Source organism: Formica exsecta, unplaced genomic scaffold, assembly GCF_003651465.1.
Source record: "Formica exsecta isolate Colony F162 unplaced genomic scaffold, ASM365146v1 scaffold82, whole genome shotgun sequence".
NCBI classification, from domain to species: Eukaryota; Metazoa; Arthropoda; class Insecta; order Hymenoptera; family Formicidae; genus Formica; species Formica exsecta.
The window spans coordinates 2,079,794-2,096,956 of record NW_021853592.1 but is presented as its reverse complement, the minus strand read 5'-3'; the positions used below and the strand labels follow the sequence as shown (position 1 = coordinate 2,096,956).

At 42.1% G+C, this 17,163-nt stretch overlaps 2 protein-coding genes across 4 annotated transcripts in view; one reads left to right on the top strand and one right to left on the bottom strand.

Annotated features, from left to right (window-relative positions):
• The window catches only part of LOC115244522, a 29,852-nt gene extending 23,873 nt beyond the window's left edge, over nt 1-5,979 (bottom strand). The window contains exons 1-2 of the mRNA XM_029822212.1: nt 5,969-5,979; nt 4,849-4,903 (exon numbers count right to left, since the gene is read on the bottom strand). Coding sequence (XP_029678072.1) covers nt 4,849-4,903; nt 5,969-5,979 — 66 coding nt within the window. The remainder of the gene's footprint in view (nt 1-4,848; nt 4,904-5,968) is intronic.
• Nucleotides 5,980-6,613: 634 nt separating this feature from the next.
• LOC115244525 (ecdysone-induced protein 74EF) overlaps nt 6,614-17,163 on the top strand; it is a 150,485-nt gene continuing 139,935 nt past the window's right edge. For 2 of the 3 annotated variants that reach the window (XM_029822216.1, XM_029822214.1), the window contains exons 1-3: nt 6,614-6,774; nt 6,881-7,127; nt 7,211-7,312. In XM_029822216.1, the coding sequence (XP_029678076.1) occupies nt 6,634-6,774; nt 6,881-7,127; nt 7,211-7,312 (490 nt within the window). In that variant the 5' untranslated portion in view covers nt 6,614-6,633. The remainder of the gene's footprint in view (nt 6,775-6,880; nt 7,128-7,210; nt 7,313-17,163) is intronic. The other variant, XM_029822215.1, reaches the window with a different exon arrangement.

Genomic DNA, 17,163 nt, shown 5'->3' with positions numbered 1-17,163 from the left:
CCCCCCCCTCCTGTGAAGTTTGATGAACCGAGACGCTGTCCTTGCTGTCCTTTGATCTCGAAGCAGCGTACAAATAGGAGCCGTAACTGATGAAAAAAGAGGAGGAGGAGAGGAAAGGGGGATGTAGGAAAAAAAGGCCCCCCCCCCCCCCCCTCCTGTGAAGTTTGATGAACCGAGACGAGCGAGGAGCTGTCCTTTGATCTCGAAGCAGCGTACAAATAGGAGCCGTAACTGATGAAAAAAGAGGAGGAGGAGAGGAAAGGGGGATGGAATATGTGTAGGAAAAAACACGCGTGCTCTCGCCGCGTGTTGTCGCGCGAATGTTGCGCAAGAGAATCGCAGAGAGAAAACACATCGACGAGTATTCCGTTACTCGAGGCGAACGGCTGCCGTCGTTGCCTCGCATCGTGTTTGTGCCATAAGCGAGAGTATACGAGCGTGCATGTGTACGTGTTCTCTTGGTGCAGCGGTCTCGGGAGTCTCTGCCGCTAGAGAGCGAAATTCGCTTCCGGATACTAAGATACTTACTTAGAGGAGCGGCCCCTTTTTCCTCTCCTCATCATCATCGTCGTCGTCGTCGTTGTCGTTTCCTGTCGCAGTCATATGTATGTCACGTTACGATAGGTCGGGAAGACTTGATCGCGAGAGGCTTAACTCGATCGAGATACATGGGAGAGGAAGTCTATTCGGGAGAGGGAGAGGGGAGGAGAATCCTCTTTGGAATATGGATCTATATACTCGAGAGGATATAAATTAAAATATTGATTTTAACACAAGGATTAGAGTCCCGCAGATTGAAAAGATTTCATAGAGATTCTTGATTCTATATAAATTTTATTAAGTTTCACCCCCCATATTTGAACTTTGGAAATCGAGCATCTTGTGTTTATTTTATTTAATTAATTATATATTTTAGTTAATTATATTTACTGTTTGAATTATATGTGTGAATTATATCTACTAATATTATCTGCCGAATTCCGAATTCTTCACGTACTTTTGACATAATTACGGACATAAACATCGCCGTCCGAATATCTCGCGCACCGAAGTATGTACGCGAACGTCCAAGCCAAGACCTAGGATAAACCAACAAGAATATAGCGATATCTAACGCGATAAAGCGTAAAGCCCTGATGAATCGCGGCACCTCCACCTCCAGCCACGCACGCCGCGTTCTCGTTCGCCGGCGCGTGTCCGCGATTGGGAAAAATCGCGGTTCCGGCGGAACGTGTTCGAGGGCCCCGAAGCCGGCGCGGGGAGGCTCGACCGCGGCAGCGAGGTCGATGTCCGGGCGCAACAAGTGCGCGCTCTCTCTCTCTTTCTCCCTCCCTCCCCCCGTCTTTCTCCGGACACGTTCGCGATCGGCTTCGATAACGCTGCGCGCGACTTTCGACGGCGTCCGGACTGGACTCCTTGCCGCGATCATCGAAGCGTCGACCTCCGAAATACGCTCGCGGGTCACGCGTCGCGTCGCGACGCTCTCGCTCGCTCGTGAACGGATTTAGAGACGGCCGTAACGAGAGCGCCGGAAGCTGAACGACCTTTTTGAGGTTGCGCCGCGGCGCGCCAAGTTCTTCCCGCTCGGGAGAGATGAGAGAGAGGGAGAAGCCGAGAGAGAGCCAGTCTCTTCGATGCGCGGCGCGTAGCGATGCTCAAGTGTGATCGAATCTTTTTTTGCCTTTTGATACATGTGTATATCGCGTACGTCGATGTCGTTTTATAATTTTTCGCAAGCTGCAAAATATTCCTTATACCGATCGAAGAAAGAAATAATCGCGACGAAATTGTTAATAAAAAGAGAAATTGACGATTGTATAAAGCTATTGATGAGATAATCGTATGTAGTCCGTATATAAGTACGATTTTAATAGAGACATTAGAGGGTTCGCACGTATATTGTAAAAAAAAAAAAACAGATATATAATTTCATGCGTGTCTCTCTCTCTCTTTTAAATTATAAAAATTTTAAATTTCCTCTCTAAAGATTTCTAAAAATTTGTCATATTTTCGATTGAAACGTTAGAATGATTATGAATAATTTTGAAGAACTAATTCCAAACTGTTTTAAAGAGAATCCACGTTATATCAAAAATATAGAGCTACGGAAAGATCTTTTCAATATGCAATTTTCTCATCTTTTGAAGATCTGAATCTGAGACGATTTGGAGACAAGTTCGTCGATTGCCAAAAGAATTTGGCATCGATATTCAGACAGTATCGATGGTATTATCATGAGCATCCCTAGACGCGCCGCGACGCGGAGCCTCGAGTTGAGCGCAAGAGGTCGACGTCCGGGCGCGCAACAAGTGCCGCACTACGTACACGTACACACACATACATACATTATTGCCACCTCTTCTCTCTTTCTCTACATACACACACACACAGCCTACCTCCCATCTCGCTCGCTCGCACAATCGCATGACCACCGTAGCGGTGCCTCTCCTCCACCCCTTCGACAGGGGCATCCCTCCCTCTCTGTCACTCGCTTCCTTTGCTTCTCTTTGCGCGACCGAGAGAAGGAGGGAAACGAGCAGCGACGAGAGAAGCGAGGCACACGATTCGAACAGAGGTGCGGAATAATAAAAGAGAGACGAAGAGAAAGAGAGAGAGAGAGAGAGAGAATCTGCGTGACCGTGCTCCTCTCCGCACACACCACGTCGTCGGTAAATATAAAACTGCACTGGGTCAGGGATCCGTGATTTATCGGCTGCCTCGTGTAATTGGCCGCCGGCCAATAGATATATACTTCCCCCCCGGGTGTGTGCGTTGCAAGAGTCCGGGGCGAAGACGCTACTTTTGCGTCTTGCCGTCCAGCATCGACCCCGCTCCACCCCACGTACGCGCCGCTCATTTCCGTGCAATAATCTCAAGCATCGATTACGTTTCCACCTTCATCTCTGGAATCGGGCCCCGACTTCTTCGGAACTCCAACGACTAAAAAAGCGTTTTGTTCCGCGAGATACGTATAGCGTGTTGCGTTAGCGCGAATATCAATCGTGCAGATCGGCCGTAATTATGATCGTACGACTTCTCCAAGGAGATGGAATTTTTCGATCTGTTAGACTAATTATCACGTTAGTTTCTATCTGAGGATCGAGGTATGAAAAAGTGAATCTCCAAAATGTAACGATATATTTAATAATGATTGAGCAAGACGATTTTAATCTTTAATGATTTGACACATGCACACAAGAAGACCTGACGTATATTAGAAGTAAAAAATAGTTTGTCACTTTTCTAAGCGATATTTTATTTATTTAGCGAGAGAGTACACAGAGAGAATACTTTTCACATTCTGGGTTTTATAATATTATTTCGAATTCTCTTTACAATGCTATTGATCTGGACATACATAAAGAGACTTTAAACGTTTAAAGAGATAAAGAATTAAATTGCTTCAAAGAAAAAAATATATTTGCTCATATATGTAATACATGGTATAGTCTCTTATAAGTTCTCTCTCTCTCTCTCTCTCTCTCTCTCTCTCTCTCTCTCTCTCATAGGTCAGCTAATAATATATAAATTGTGGTTTCTCCTTTTTCTATTTCCTTACTGTTATTTTCTAAACGCGGTCAGAATTTTCTGGCTGTGTACAGTTGACTTTTTTCATTAAAAATTCATAGTTACTTCCTGCTCTCCCGATGCATTGCGATTAAATATAAAAAAAATGATGATTTCAACCGACTGAAATATTCAGCAAGATTTAAAAATGTGCGAGGAAAATATGTTAATAATGAACGCGAATTAAATTCTAGATCCCTCAAATCTCGTAAAAATTTCCTCATCGGGAATATTAACCGAAACCGAAAAATCCTTCGTGTCAAAGTATCTCGCGTGAGGGTTTTGCGCGTGGATCTTCTTAAAATAAGTAAGATCTCAGTCCTCAAAGAGCAAATTTATCGCTTAGAATTCGCAAGGTCGCTTTCGGAAGATCCGCAACGTTTTCGCGCAATATTCGCTAAGAGAGAGAGAGATAGAGAGAAAAAGTGAAGATCCCTTCCTCTCTCTCTCTCTCTCTCTCTCTTTCTCTCTGTCATTTTTTTCCGGCGAGAGAGTACTCGCGCGACATTGTAGATATCGCGGGAGAAGAAAAGATAGCCGTGGAAGAGAGGAAACAATGGGAAGCCTCTGTACGCGCCGACGACGGTCTCGGTCTCGCAGCGCGAGAAAACGGTTGACGCACACTTTCGCGGAGGTCAAATTCCACGCGCGACTAATGCAGCCGCCGTTGCCGCGACCTTCGTGGTATTTGTTAGGCCGTAAATAAAGTGTGCACCGCGCACGGTATCTGGAATATAAGAGCCCGGCTGATGATATACGAGCGAGCCATTGCTTGGCGCGAAAACGACCAACGATAGATTTCATTTTCGACGTGCCGGGGGACCGCGCATCCCGAGGTCTCTCGATCAGCAAGATAATCAGTTATATATCCGACTTTTCATATAAAGTTTACGTATATAATAGCGTGAATTCGCATGTTTTTAAATTTGACGACAGATTTTTCGATAAACTTGAAGTAGATTGATTCTTAGCGGAAATATCATTTATACTTATTTTTCTGCATCAATGAATAAAATACTGTGTGTATTGATTTTTTAAAAAATTAATCGTCATGCAGATTGATTAAAGCGATCAAGGAAATGTCAATAGAGGAGAGGGTTTTGCGGATTCGTGCCCGTTCGAGTACCGCAACGGCACTATCGAAATTCGATATTACTACGCCAACTTATTATGAATGAAGCCCTCCAGCTGTTCACAATTGCATGCGATCGCCATCTCTCGCGAGACGTGCGAAAGCCGCGTGTAAATTGAGAACCGAGCGATCCCTCGGAGTTTCCTTACCTTGATGCGGTAAAAATCTCTGCCTCGAGGATCCCGGCACGGTCGATTTGCTACTCTGAAATAGAAATAGAAATAGAAATACGAATTGAACAAACCGATAGTCTGTCATATTCTCACTGGGATCTCGAGAAAATGCTGGTTATTTTTCCGCCTTTTTATGATTAAAATTTCACATTTTTTATTCCGCGAATCACGACTCGATGATTCCATGATTACACAGATGCTAATTTTTTATGTATATTCCGTTTTACATTTCTTGAATTATATTCTGAGTTATACAAATTTTATAACGTATATATATATATTCTCATCTTTAGAGAGGTTCTATATATAATTTCTTCTAATTCCGGTTCACTTGCACTTTTCGTACTTTTTGCCACGACGTCTCGTGTTATCGGTAAACGCTACGTACGTTTTACAAATCTAGTTGCTGTTTTCGGCGCGATGTGATATCGGAGAAGAGAGCGGACGGTGCTCACACAAGGACGTTGACACAAGCGCGACAAGGTGGGAAGAGTTTAATCACGCACGAATCTCTCCCTCTCTCTCTTTCTCTCTCGCGTGAGGGTACACGTGACACTTCCTCGATTAGAAAAAAAAAAAACATCCGTTTCTCGATTTATTAATGCGTTGCGATAATATTAGCCGGGAGAGTAGAGGATGTTAACCTCTCCCCGCGCTCGGTGAAAACTTTCTTTCGCGGTTGCGAGTTACGTAAATGCAGTCGAGTAGAAGGTGCATAGAAATGCAACGGTGGCGGGGAGAGCGCGAGGTTACGCGCACAGGAAGTGAAACAGAAGCCAGAAAGAAAGTTCTCGCTCTCGGTGTTTTCACTTTCATGGAAATTGTCCGCGCCCCCTCTTACCCCTCCCCAGTATTATGCGAATTAGCTACGAATCATCATCCTCTGCGCGCATCGATGAGCAGCCCCCCTCGAGGAATCGATCAAGTCTTTCTAACAGACCGGAACTGTTGTAAATAAAAGAGATTTTTGTCCTCGGTAAATATCTCATTTCAGATCTTTCATTTTTCAATTTCCGATTACGTATTTAAAAGAGAAAAAATATTTATTATAATGATTAAATATTTAAACGTCATATAAATGCGCCTTCTGTCAAACTTTTGAGGCATTCTTACTCTAATTTATGTATGAAGATATTCGATTTTTTTTTTAATGTTATCACACCCCAATGCGTAGCGTGATTATGGATCTGCAAGATATGAGAGATCTTTATATTTCTTTTCTATTTTTCCAAATAGTATAGTATTACATCTTGTATAACCTCATGCGGGTATACACGGGCGGTAGGAGAAAGTAACACTATCATCAAGTTACATTTTTTTCAGTCAAGTTTAAATTAGATTCCAAATGAAAGTGCGAATGCATGATGTACCGGAAGTCATTGAGAGATAAACAGAAGAAAAATTTTATTTATTGAGAGATGTGTTTATAAGAGCTGTATCTAAATCGTTGTAGACACATACAACACACTTATCTTGGGAACCTTAATTAGATATATAATATCGTAAAGAAATATATCGCAAAAAAATATTTATTCTTGTTTGTTTAAACTCAAAGAAGTTAATTATACATGTTTTTTTCTTCCTTTGAGATGCATCTAACACGCATTGTATTCTATTTTCAGGTGAACAATAACTCGTGAAAAAAAAAAAGGAAGAATCGTCCGGGAGCAGCATCAGACGAAAGAGGAGAAGTCCCGGAGAGGTGGTTTTAGATGTTAGAAGGCGCGGGGGTGGCTAAAGTGGCCCCGCCGCCGGGTCCCGATGCCGGTCCCCGTATCGCAAACGCCTACATTAACCTCCACCCTCGTACCCAAGGAGGAATCAAACATGCCTTTCATAGACGACGAGCTATTCTGGTACTCTGACAATGACGGAAAAATGGATCTGACCCAGTGCCTTCAGGTGATTCTAGAATAATTTGACATTAATATATTATACGAATATCGAGATATTAATTACGATATATTTTTTTCTTTTCATTATCCTTAAATTCCCTATGTGCTTTCAGCAGAGCAACACGGGCCAATCGGTAGAATTCTCGCCGATGGAGTTGAGTGCTCTGGTAGGGACGCCGGCGGCTCCGAATGTGCCGGCGGAGGAGGGCGCGGGTATGTCCACAGGGGAGGAACTTTTCGATCCCCTGGATTTCCTGCGGGAACTCGAGGCGGAGGCCAGCCAACCCACCTCCACCACGACCCCTTCCTCCTATAGGAGACAGAGGCACAATATCGCCGCCGCAAATCCTTTATTAGCGGGTAAATTATCACATTATACGTTATTATGTATTCGTGTTCTTTTTTACATAACTCACATGCTAATCGGTTCTTGATATTTATAGAAAAATTGGCGGCCCCGTCGACGCAAACGTCTCCGACCTCCATCCCTTACGCTTCGAGGGCGGAAATCAAGACCGAGAACATTAAACCGGAGCCGAGTATAGGTAAGTCGTACGTAGATCTCGCTTTTCCCTCTTGCTTCACATATATCGGTATTACAGGAAAACATCGATAATACCAATTTCTATTTTACCGACAGTAGTTTTTTTTTTGCGATAGGTAAAAAATGTATTTATGAATTTCTTCTTTACCGATAACGAATACGATTCTCCTTACCTTCGAGAAGTTGCCGCGTGTTTCGATCGGATGTTCAGGCCGCTCCACGCACTTTACCGGAAATTCAAATCGCTCGCCGCCAAGGGGGAAACCGGCCAAGGTCCCGCGAAACGTGCGTCTACATCCGCGTTAGCGATAATAATCGCTTGTGTGTTCCCGCGTACAGTGACTCGAGAAAAAAAAAAAAAAACGAACGCACGTATGTGTGTGCGTGCGGTGGCCCAATTCGTATAATTTACAGTGTCGTGTCATAACGTCGCGCGAACGCGGTTTCGTCCTCGTTTCGCGATTTTGAGTCCGCCAACGAAAAGATGTCCATCATGTATCCGCGAAAATGGTACCTCGATATCGAACTTTGCTCCCACTTGTGGATTTATGGATCGCATCATACGAATACTCTTCAAGCATACTCTAACCTCTCGTCGATGGACTCCGATTCCCGGATGTCGAACTTCAATCGAGGTAACGAGATGTTTACAGCAACATTGTTGCAATGCGTGGCTTTTAAATGTAATTGAATCCTTTAACTATTGAATACTTTGACGAATATGTGGTTTAAACTCGTTTAGACATTATTTCTTTTACAATATCTAAACGCATTTACAGTATTTTGAACACGCAATTTGCGGAATATGTAGTAGTTAAAAATATAATTAATATAAAATTGATGGGGTTGTGTTTTTTAACATATTCAAAATTTTGAATAAAATTTGAATAAAATTTATCTTCTAAAAGACAATTTTTGTGAACATCTCTCCATCAATGGAATATAAAACAATATTACATGAATTCGAGAGATAAAGAAAAAATAATAAACAGATGGATCGTAGATTTTATTAATTCTAGATTTTTAAAATTTAGATTCTAAAAATTTTTAGAGCTTGGAGAAACGTAAATAAAAATGATAATAAATAATAACACCCACTGCGTCTATGTAAGTATTGAAAACGAGATGCTCAATATCGAAATATATAGTCTTTTTCTTGTTCAGACATTTTTATCGTTTTGCACTTGCGACGATTCGTGTCGATTGGCCGTTCGGATCTTTTCCAAGCCGATTTCGACGCGGGCTTTTTGACGAGGCATCCAGAGTATCGCGTTGCAATTTCGTCCTGACCGCAGGCCGCGACGAGTAATTACGAGCCGTTAGAACACGAATTGAAGTGGGTGCTCATCGTTGTTCTTTTCACATTTTTAGAAAGCGGTTGGAAAGTGAGAAACGAAACTTTCTAACAAAACTATTACAAATACAGCTCGAAATATGCTTATGCACACCCTAATGTTGCATTAAATATTAAATTGCAATAAAAAGCTCGAAAAAGTCTGCGACATTACATTGTTTTCCCCACTGAAATAATGTTTTTCGTGAAAATAGAATCATGCTTTATTATTATTTATGTCTCGTAGAACAATCTTCTTCAGCCTTTAATAAATGCACAACGTTTTATGTTATCGAAATAAAGTTATACCTATGATGTAACAACCAGAGTTTGAGAAAGTAGAAGTTTTTATCAGATTATTCTCTGAATTGTATGAAAAATTATTATAAAAAAAAGAATTTTTAACTAGAAAAGTATCAATGTTACTAATCCACATGAAGATCGAAAAAGACTGATATATATTACTTGTAAATACGAGAAGGCGCTCATCACAAAATCGTATACGAGATATGATGCGACTAAATTTCTGCCATTAAAGTATCGACGATTTACGTTTCACGCAAAAACATGCTGATTTTAAACTTTACTTGAAAATCTATTTCTGATCGAGACGCGCGAAAGCACGTAGAGAGAGAGATTAATTGGATTTAATTTATTAAGGATGTCCCGTGTTATCCGGCAGATTTCGATCGAGATACCTAGTGAACTCGTTGAGCGAGGAAAGCGAGCGCATAATGTGTACACGCTAATTTTCTGGCGTGTGTCTTTCCGACGACTAGCATCACTTTCACCGGGTACCCGGTGCGTAACGCGCGCAAAAAGCGGATTTTCACGCGGGACGCGCTCATTACGTGCTCGATCGAGCGGTGCATCAACGGATGCGGATTTGCATGCGAAAACGCGTCGCGATTTATTGACATTTCGGTGCCGATTCGCTCTTTCTTCCCTTCGAGAACGACGTCCCTTCCGAGATATGACGGAGAGACTGACGAATGCGAGCTCATTCGCGAAAACAAAAGTAGGACGAAAGAAAGTAATCTCTCGCATTAAACGTCGGAACGCGAGTAACTATATAATTCACTTTCGAGTCGTTCCGTTACTGGAGCGACCGCGGTGCAGCATGCACATTTCTTTATAGACAACTTTCGCGATTTGTTAGATCGCGATCGGGGTGCGGAACGACGAGGTTCTAAGCCTGCCGAATTATCGCGGTAACGAGATTAATTCGTGCCTTGATTCTGTGAACAATGGAATTTTAGGAATTTTATATAAAGAACTAATACATCATACGTTCCATATATTTTAGACTTGAAACTTTAAAAATATTTGATCTCTCTTTGAAAATATTCCGGATTTAATTTCAAATTGTGCGCGTGTGTGTACTTAAAAATTTTTTTAAATTTTCTCTTACAATATTTTCGTTCTCTTGTATATAAACATGTTTTCGAATCTCTGGTAGATTCTGGTAGAAGGAGGATCTTCCGCACAGATCCTCTATAGTGTTTGCGAACGCCACGTGGTATAAGTTCCGAATCCCCGGGATTCTATCGCCTGCAGATTCTACACCCGCCGTTAGAGGGGAGAATCCATCGGATTCTGGGCCCTCCATGGCCTTCTCGAATTCGGGATACCGCGGATTCTCGGTTCCAAAACGGTCCTCGTCGCGTCCTCGCGTCGGAAACGATCCGGGGAATGGAATTCGTCTCGATAACGCGCGCGTGACGCGCAAGTGCATCTATCCCTCTCGTCATCCCTCCCTTCACCTCCCTCCGTTTCGGTTTCCTCTCCACCCGTTGCATCCAGCTGTCCTCCGCCCGTTTGCTGCACTTGTCGCTACCCTCGTTCCCTTGACCCTCCCCAAACACATAAATTCTCGCCGACCGTCCGACGCTCCCCCAGCCCGCCCCCTCGCGTCTCGTTCCGTCTGTTGCTGCGCTCGGTTGGGGCCCCACGGAAATAGATTCGAGATCTCCGTGCACCGACTTTCTCCGCTTCCTCGCTTAAGCGAAACAAGTGCAGCGAACGCGACGATATCACATCGAATTTGCCCGCCACGTGAACGATCAATCCTATTCGTTCATGTCAGAAAATCTTTCACACGATCTTTAATTAACGCGTGTTTAATCAATACCAATATCTCACACATGTATTGCCGGTGATATATGGATTCTGGAGAATGTTTCATTTAATGTGGCTGTAGCGTGAATAATGCATCCGTAACACCAGACCGCCGCGTTTTAATAAATAATAAATCCATTTTTGATAATATCGTTAGATTGTCTCTTAATTATTTCTCATCTCGATCCTTTTACGATCTTTTGAAATATGCAGAATATTTAATAGATCAGTATATATATATAACGAGGATAATTTAAAATATTTTTTAGTACCTGACGTGCTCAAAGTAATCATAATACATTTTTCTTCATTATTATTATTACTTTGAAGTGTTTTATTATTATCTTGTTATTATGCTGATATTATCGGGTTGAACAGAAATTATTTGATAAACTCCCTCGATATCACAAGTTAAGTAATCGCGTGGGAACGGACGGGGTGAAGATTAATTGCGAATCCGAGAGACTACTAGTGGATCCAAGTAATTCTATGCTAATTGCACGCCCCGCTTCGCGGCATGCACTTACTCTTTAAACGCCCTCCTGATCGAGCTGATAACTCGTTTTCAAGCGATTCCACTTTCTGCACGACCTTTTACGCTTTTCTGGGTTTCGCTGTCGGGCCGCTCATTTTGCAGAGATGCCGGTTGCGTGCTCCGGCAAATCCCACGCGACGTTGCACTTGCCACACTTTTGCTGGAATTCGCCAGCGCATTCGGTATTGCAACTTTCTTGCGAACTTTTACCAAAGGGGGTTGTCTCAGCCTGGGAGGGAATTCTTACTATATATTATGACTTATTCTGATATTGACTCGTGGCATTGATTTATCTCCGATATCAGAGAATATATCTTTGATGACAATGTTAAATAAAAGATATCGATACGTGTGAAACTTGAGTAAAGATATTTTGACATCAATATTTATCATTCTGGATTACTTGCATACTTTGTAAATACAAAATTTTCTTTACTTGATTATTAGATATATATCGATACTCTTTCAAAGCTATTAATATCTTCTTTGAAAAGATATCCGACTTTAAGTACTTTTGAAGAATATGTTAAGTATCATCGCGATGTGCTGATAATATTTATATCGAACCAATAAAAAGAGAATCTCATAAACTTTTAGATGTCTTTAGCTGTGCATTACACACACACGCTAGAGAGAAAGAGAGAGGTGGGAGACGGGAGGAAAAATTTTCAATTAAATACAAAATTTTCTTTACTTAATTATCAAACACATATCGATATTCTTTGGAAACTATTAATATTTTTTTTTTTTTTAAATATCCGAAGACTTTAGGTACTTTTGAAGAACATATCAAGTATCATCGCGATGTGCCGGTAATATTTATACCGAACGATTAGAAAGAGAATCTCACTTTTTTTTAGATATTTTTAATTGCGCATCACACATACACGCACTAGAGAGAAAGAGAAAATGAGGGGCGGGGGAGGGGTGGAGGAGTAAAATTTTTCAATTACTTAAGCTTGTAATTTTTTCTTCCTAAAAAATATATGCGCTTCTTTAGATTGACGCGACACGCAACTGCGTTACACGGAATCGCGTGTAAAGAGTCGGCTTCGAGGGATCCCGGTCCGGTTGGGTAATCGGCTTCCTCGTATTGCCACAAGGCGCACTTGTGTGTGGATCCTTCTCTCCTTCTTTTTTCCTCCTCCTTCCTCTCTCCCTTTTGTGTCCGTATCGTTTGAAAGTGAATTCAAGATGGCCACTTTAAGAGAGCCGGCGCGGCGCGTACGCATTCGCGCGCGTGTGCCATGCGTACATGCGTGCGTGCGTGCGTGTGTGTTGCGCGGTCGGTGATAGTGCACAGCCGCGTATAACGAGAGTGTTGACATTTTCTGCAATCAGGTCAGGGCCCTCCTTGCCAAGTGTGCGCGTGTGTCGGCATTACCTGTATATACCCTTCCTTAAGGCGAATTCGCACGCGGATGTAAACAGCGTTCTGCGCCACAAAAGGCGAACTTTATCTGTTCCTCCCTCTCTGTCCATCTTCTCGTTGAATTCGAATTGATATCGCTTAGAGAATTTTAATTAATACGAATATGTATTTTATATCTTAACACAGAGTCAGATGTCGATAAGGCATTCAATTATAAAACTTAGTATTTTCTCTTTCATTTTGCTTAATCGCATCAAGATAAGAAAGATGAGTGGGGAAAGTCATCGTTATATTTTGTAACCGTCGTGTTTCTTTTCTATTTACACAAAATGACATCATATTAACTTGGACTAAAATAGCGTCGCTATTTTAATTTATCGTAAAAAAAACAGTAGCAGGAAAAGATAAACTGATAGAGATTGATCGATAGAATCTCTATAACTTAACAAGTTAGAAAACCACTTTTATCGGGCAGGAACGAACCCGAAGAACCACCTGTTGAAAATCGGTCGCTGTCTGCGCAAACACATCGCTCTGTTACTAGGGAAACTGAATTGTGCGCGGCAGTTATTTTTCGAGAAATGACTTTTCGCGCTGCAACACGCAACTCTGCCGATATCGCGATTGCGACAGATAACGTTTCTATTTGATGCCGGCTAACATGTGCAATTCCGTTAATCGTCGCGTTGATCAAACGGCGATTACGTAAAATTGGAGAGCCAACGGATGCTACTGTCGGAATATCGAGGCTCAAATTAAGGCCCATTTGAGATGATCAAACAGCATTCCAATTATTAGCGCGTGAAAGATTCGTAACCTGTATAACGTTGACGTATTGATTGATTGTCCACGTTGGTTTAAGCCATACAGCTTAACGCATACACAAACGCGCGATGCCGTATAATAAAAAATTTAAATTAATTAAAGCATGTAAGAGTGTTCTAAGCGTGACAATTAAACTATATTTATTCGACTCTCCCTCGAGAGAATTAAAAATCGTTTCAGTTTCGAGAAACTTTTCGAAATTAATGACCCTGAGGGGTGAAAATCAGTCTTTTGACACGTACGAAAACATCACCGGTGTTTAAATCTTTCCACATCTCGTCTCGCATTGATATTGACGAGCGGGGACAAGTGCGGGGAGGTCCCTTGGTTCATTCGGAAGGGGTTGACAAGAAAATCTTGGGGAAGGAGGGGGCACGATCCCGGCTGCAGTTGAGGCGCGGAGTTAACGGGAACACGTGCAACAGTATTGCTTTTTCAGGGAGTCGTTTGCGTTCGCCTTTTTTAGAAAGCCCGGGGTTATGTTTACACTGTGGACTTCCTCGGCCGTCCCCTTTTTCGGCGGCTGTCAAAGGCCACCCCTTTCGGCGCGTTTCAGAAAAATTCTCGTAATCGACATTAAACGGGCGTTCAAGAATCGAGCTCGTTTGAGAAACGTCGGAAGTTGGTTGGAAAAAAATGCGTATTAATCATTACCGATAAGAACAATATTTTCGTCAAGATACGTCTATCTGTTTTATTTATTGTTCAAATATGCGAGACGCGTGTGCGAAATCGCAATTGGATTCGTGAGACGCGTTCCGGGATTTTTTTTTTTTTTTTTATCGCGGGTGCAAAAACGTATATAGCCGTATAATCGGAAAAAGTGTTAGTCAACCGCGCGATAAGAACAATATTTCCATCCCGCCGTTGTCTCGTCGCGACTCTTCTATTTAATACGTAAATAAAAAATTCCGCGAATCTTATCTCCTCGTGTAGCGAGGAAATAAGTGCCGAATCGCGTTGCAGTAATAACAGCGTGCGATAATTAGAGTGTATCTTTTCATTTTTATATAGGAAAATTATATGTCGATCTACGGAAAATTTTGATCAACGCCGACGCGATGTAGATTCAATTTGCCAATTAAATTCGAGCGCAAATGAAATGCCTTGCGAAAGATCTTTACTCGCATCTCGAGATATTTTTCTCATCGCAAAAATTCTTATCCGCATATGATTATCTAATATTCCACCTCATTGAGACGGGTCTCATCTGTCTAATCGCACAATCGAAGAGAGATATCTCTCTTCTCGGTCGGGTGGATCTGGTCGCGTGCAAAAGATACGCGCGCTACGCGAAAAACTCGTTGCGTTTATCAGATCGCACAACAAAGTTGAGGTGAATTGCGGCTCTCGCGGAAGTCTCCAAGGCCCGTCCATTGTGTCGATACACATACCTGACTTCTTCCTTCCCTCTTTCTCGTTTAAAAAATAAGTCTCGCAGTGCAGTCGACAATGCGTGCCGGTGCGCCTCGGTAATAATTAAGTCACGAAGGACGAGACGATAACCTTAATTCCCACGAACGTCGCGCTTCGTAGTAGTAGTAGTAGTAGTAGTGGTAGTCGTCGTCCCGACTTCTGTCCGGTGTTTTCTCAGTAAAAATGCATTTCCGCGACGCGCGCGGTCTCACCGACGCGCTCCTTGTCGTTACGCGCTCGCTTTTCACAAGGGAGAGACCGTGCAGAGGGCAGGAAGCGGAAAGCGGGGACGAGGGAAGAAGGAAATTTGTTATGCCCAAGGACTAATTTCTCGGTTCTCTTCCCAGACGCGTATACTTACTTCAAAAGACACACGCACCTGTTCGTGGATGAGTCCGCGGCGGGAAGAAAAACCTAAAATCTTTGGATTTAATCGATACTTGTGTCGAGATTATCCTAACGATTGAAATCGATATTAAACACGTATTGTGAAATTTCTTATTCGAATTAAAAGACTAAATAGAGCGTAAAATCTACCGTGTGGATAGTGCTTTAAGAGCCTCTTTTATTCTCGGAGGTTTTCCTGCACGCCGTCAGGTAAACAGTTTCGCAAGAAGTCACGCGGCGCGAGATCGGGAATTTCCTTATACACGAGTCACCGCGCACAAGTTGCATACGCGTGTCGTGTCTCGAAATTGGGTTACGGTTAGTGCGAGCGATCGATTCATGCGTAGATCGCGATCAGAAGCAACTACAGGTGCTTTCATAAGCGCGCTTCTCAAAGTCGTGAAACTCTGTGCAATTATTCCTTCTGTACAGGGATTATTTCACGCGATTATTCGTCCATTACATTTATCTCCGTTAATATTCATAAGTGAGATGAAAAATTGCTTGTAACAGAAATCACGAGTTTTCTTGCAATCAAAGATTACTAATCTTGGAATTTTGCAAAAGCCACAGCTACTTTAATTTATTCTTTATCCTTTTATACAATTAATTCTCTAAGTATTCTCTAAGTATATAATTAACTCTCGGTCTCAAAAGGAAATCCACGCTTGAAAGTAAAAAAAAAAAAAAATGGATATAATTAGTTTCTATTATTTATTCACAGTTTCGTAATTCTCAGTTTGCAAGAGTTCTTTGATTTTTCATCGCTTAATTCACAAGTATAACCGAAAAATTATCAACGCCTCGGACATGGAAACGAAGCTATGCATACTCTTATTTCCTAGTATTCATTTCGGACATTAGTGTTACGCGACTTTTGGTATACCCCGTATAATGGCCTCACCGATTATTGACTCCGTCGCGGAATGTAGGTCAGGTGTGTATGACCGCCGCGAATTATCTTTCCTCTTCTCTCTCGATTTAACGAACGACGCGAGTGTTGCGCGACGATAAAGACAATAAGTATCGTCAATACTAATCCGCGCGAATGACGACAACGGCATCATCGATCTTCGCGACGATTCGGTTGACCCGGTAGTAGCTTGGAAAATCCTGGCGGCTTTTTATCGCGCCGATCATTCGTAGTTTTTTCTTTCCGATTCGCTCGGGTCCGCGATATGCTAATGATTAGGATTTCCCATCGACAGATGCGTCTCTTATATCAAGTGTCACGTGTAGGAAGGCATTACGTATTCCCTTGGTATTATTTCGGAGCGCGAATTGTTGCCGGTATCTAATTATTTTATATACAAAACCAATTATTGAATTCGAAATAAACGTATGTAATTTCTATTTTCTATAAGATAGAGATAATATTGGATCTCTTTTCTGTATTGGTGGCTAGGAAAGACGCAAAAAGTTAAGAGAATCAGTTATATTGCAATCGATGTAATGACATCATTCTGTGCTAATCTCGAAATGCCTGTTCGCTGCATCATTAACAAGATAATATTGGCGTGCTTGAAATCGATTTTGTACCCGACGACAGTTAATATGGAAATGTTTAATTACAAAACTGATTAAAGTTAAAAATTTACGAGCTTCGCGAATTAAGTGAGACGAGCGCATTTCTTGACATTTTGTAGCAACGCGAAACGAGTTTTCATCCACGGCATCCCCCGCGGGAGATGCGTCTCGCACAGATGTCTCTCCTCACCTCTGGGAACGCATTCTGTATAAAAAGTTATGAAATTTTATAAAATCTACGAAGAGAGTTTCGCAGAAAAGTGCGCCTTCGGGAGAAGATAGAGAGAAAAAGATAAAAAAAAAAAAAAAAGAGAGGTCTCGTTCGCAAATTCGTTGATG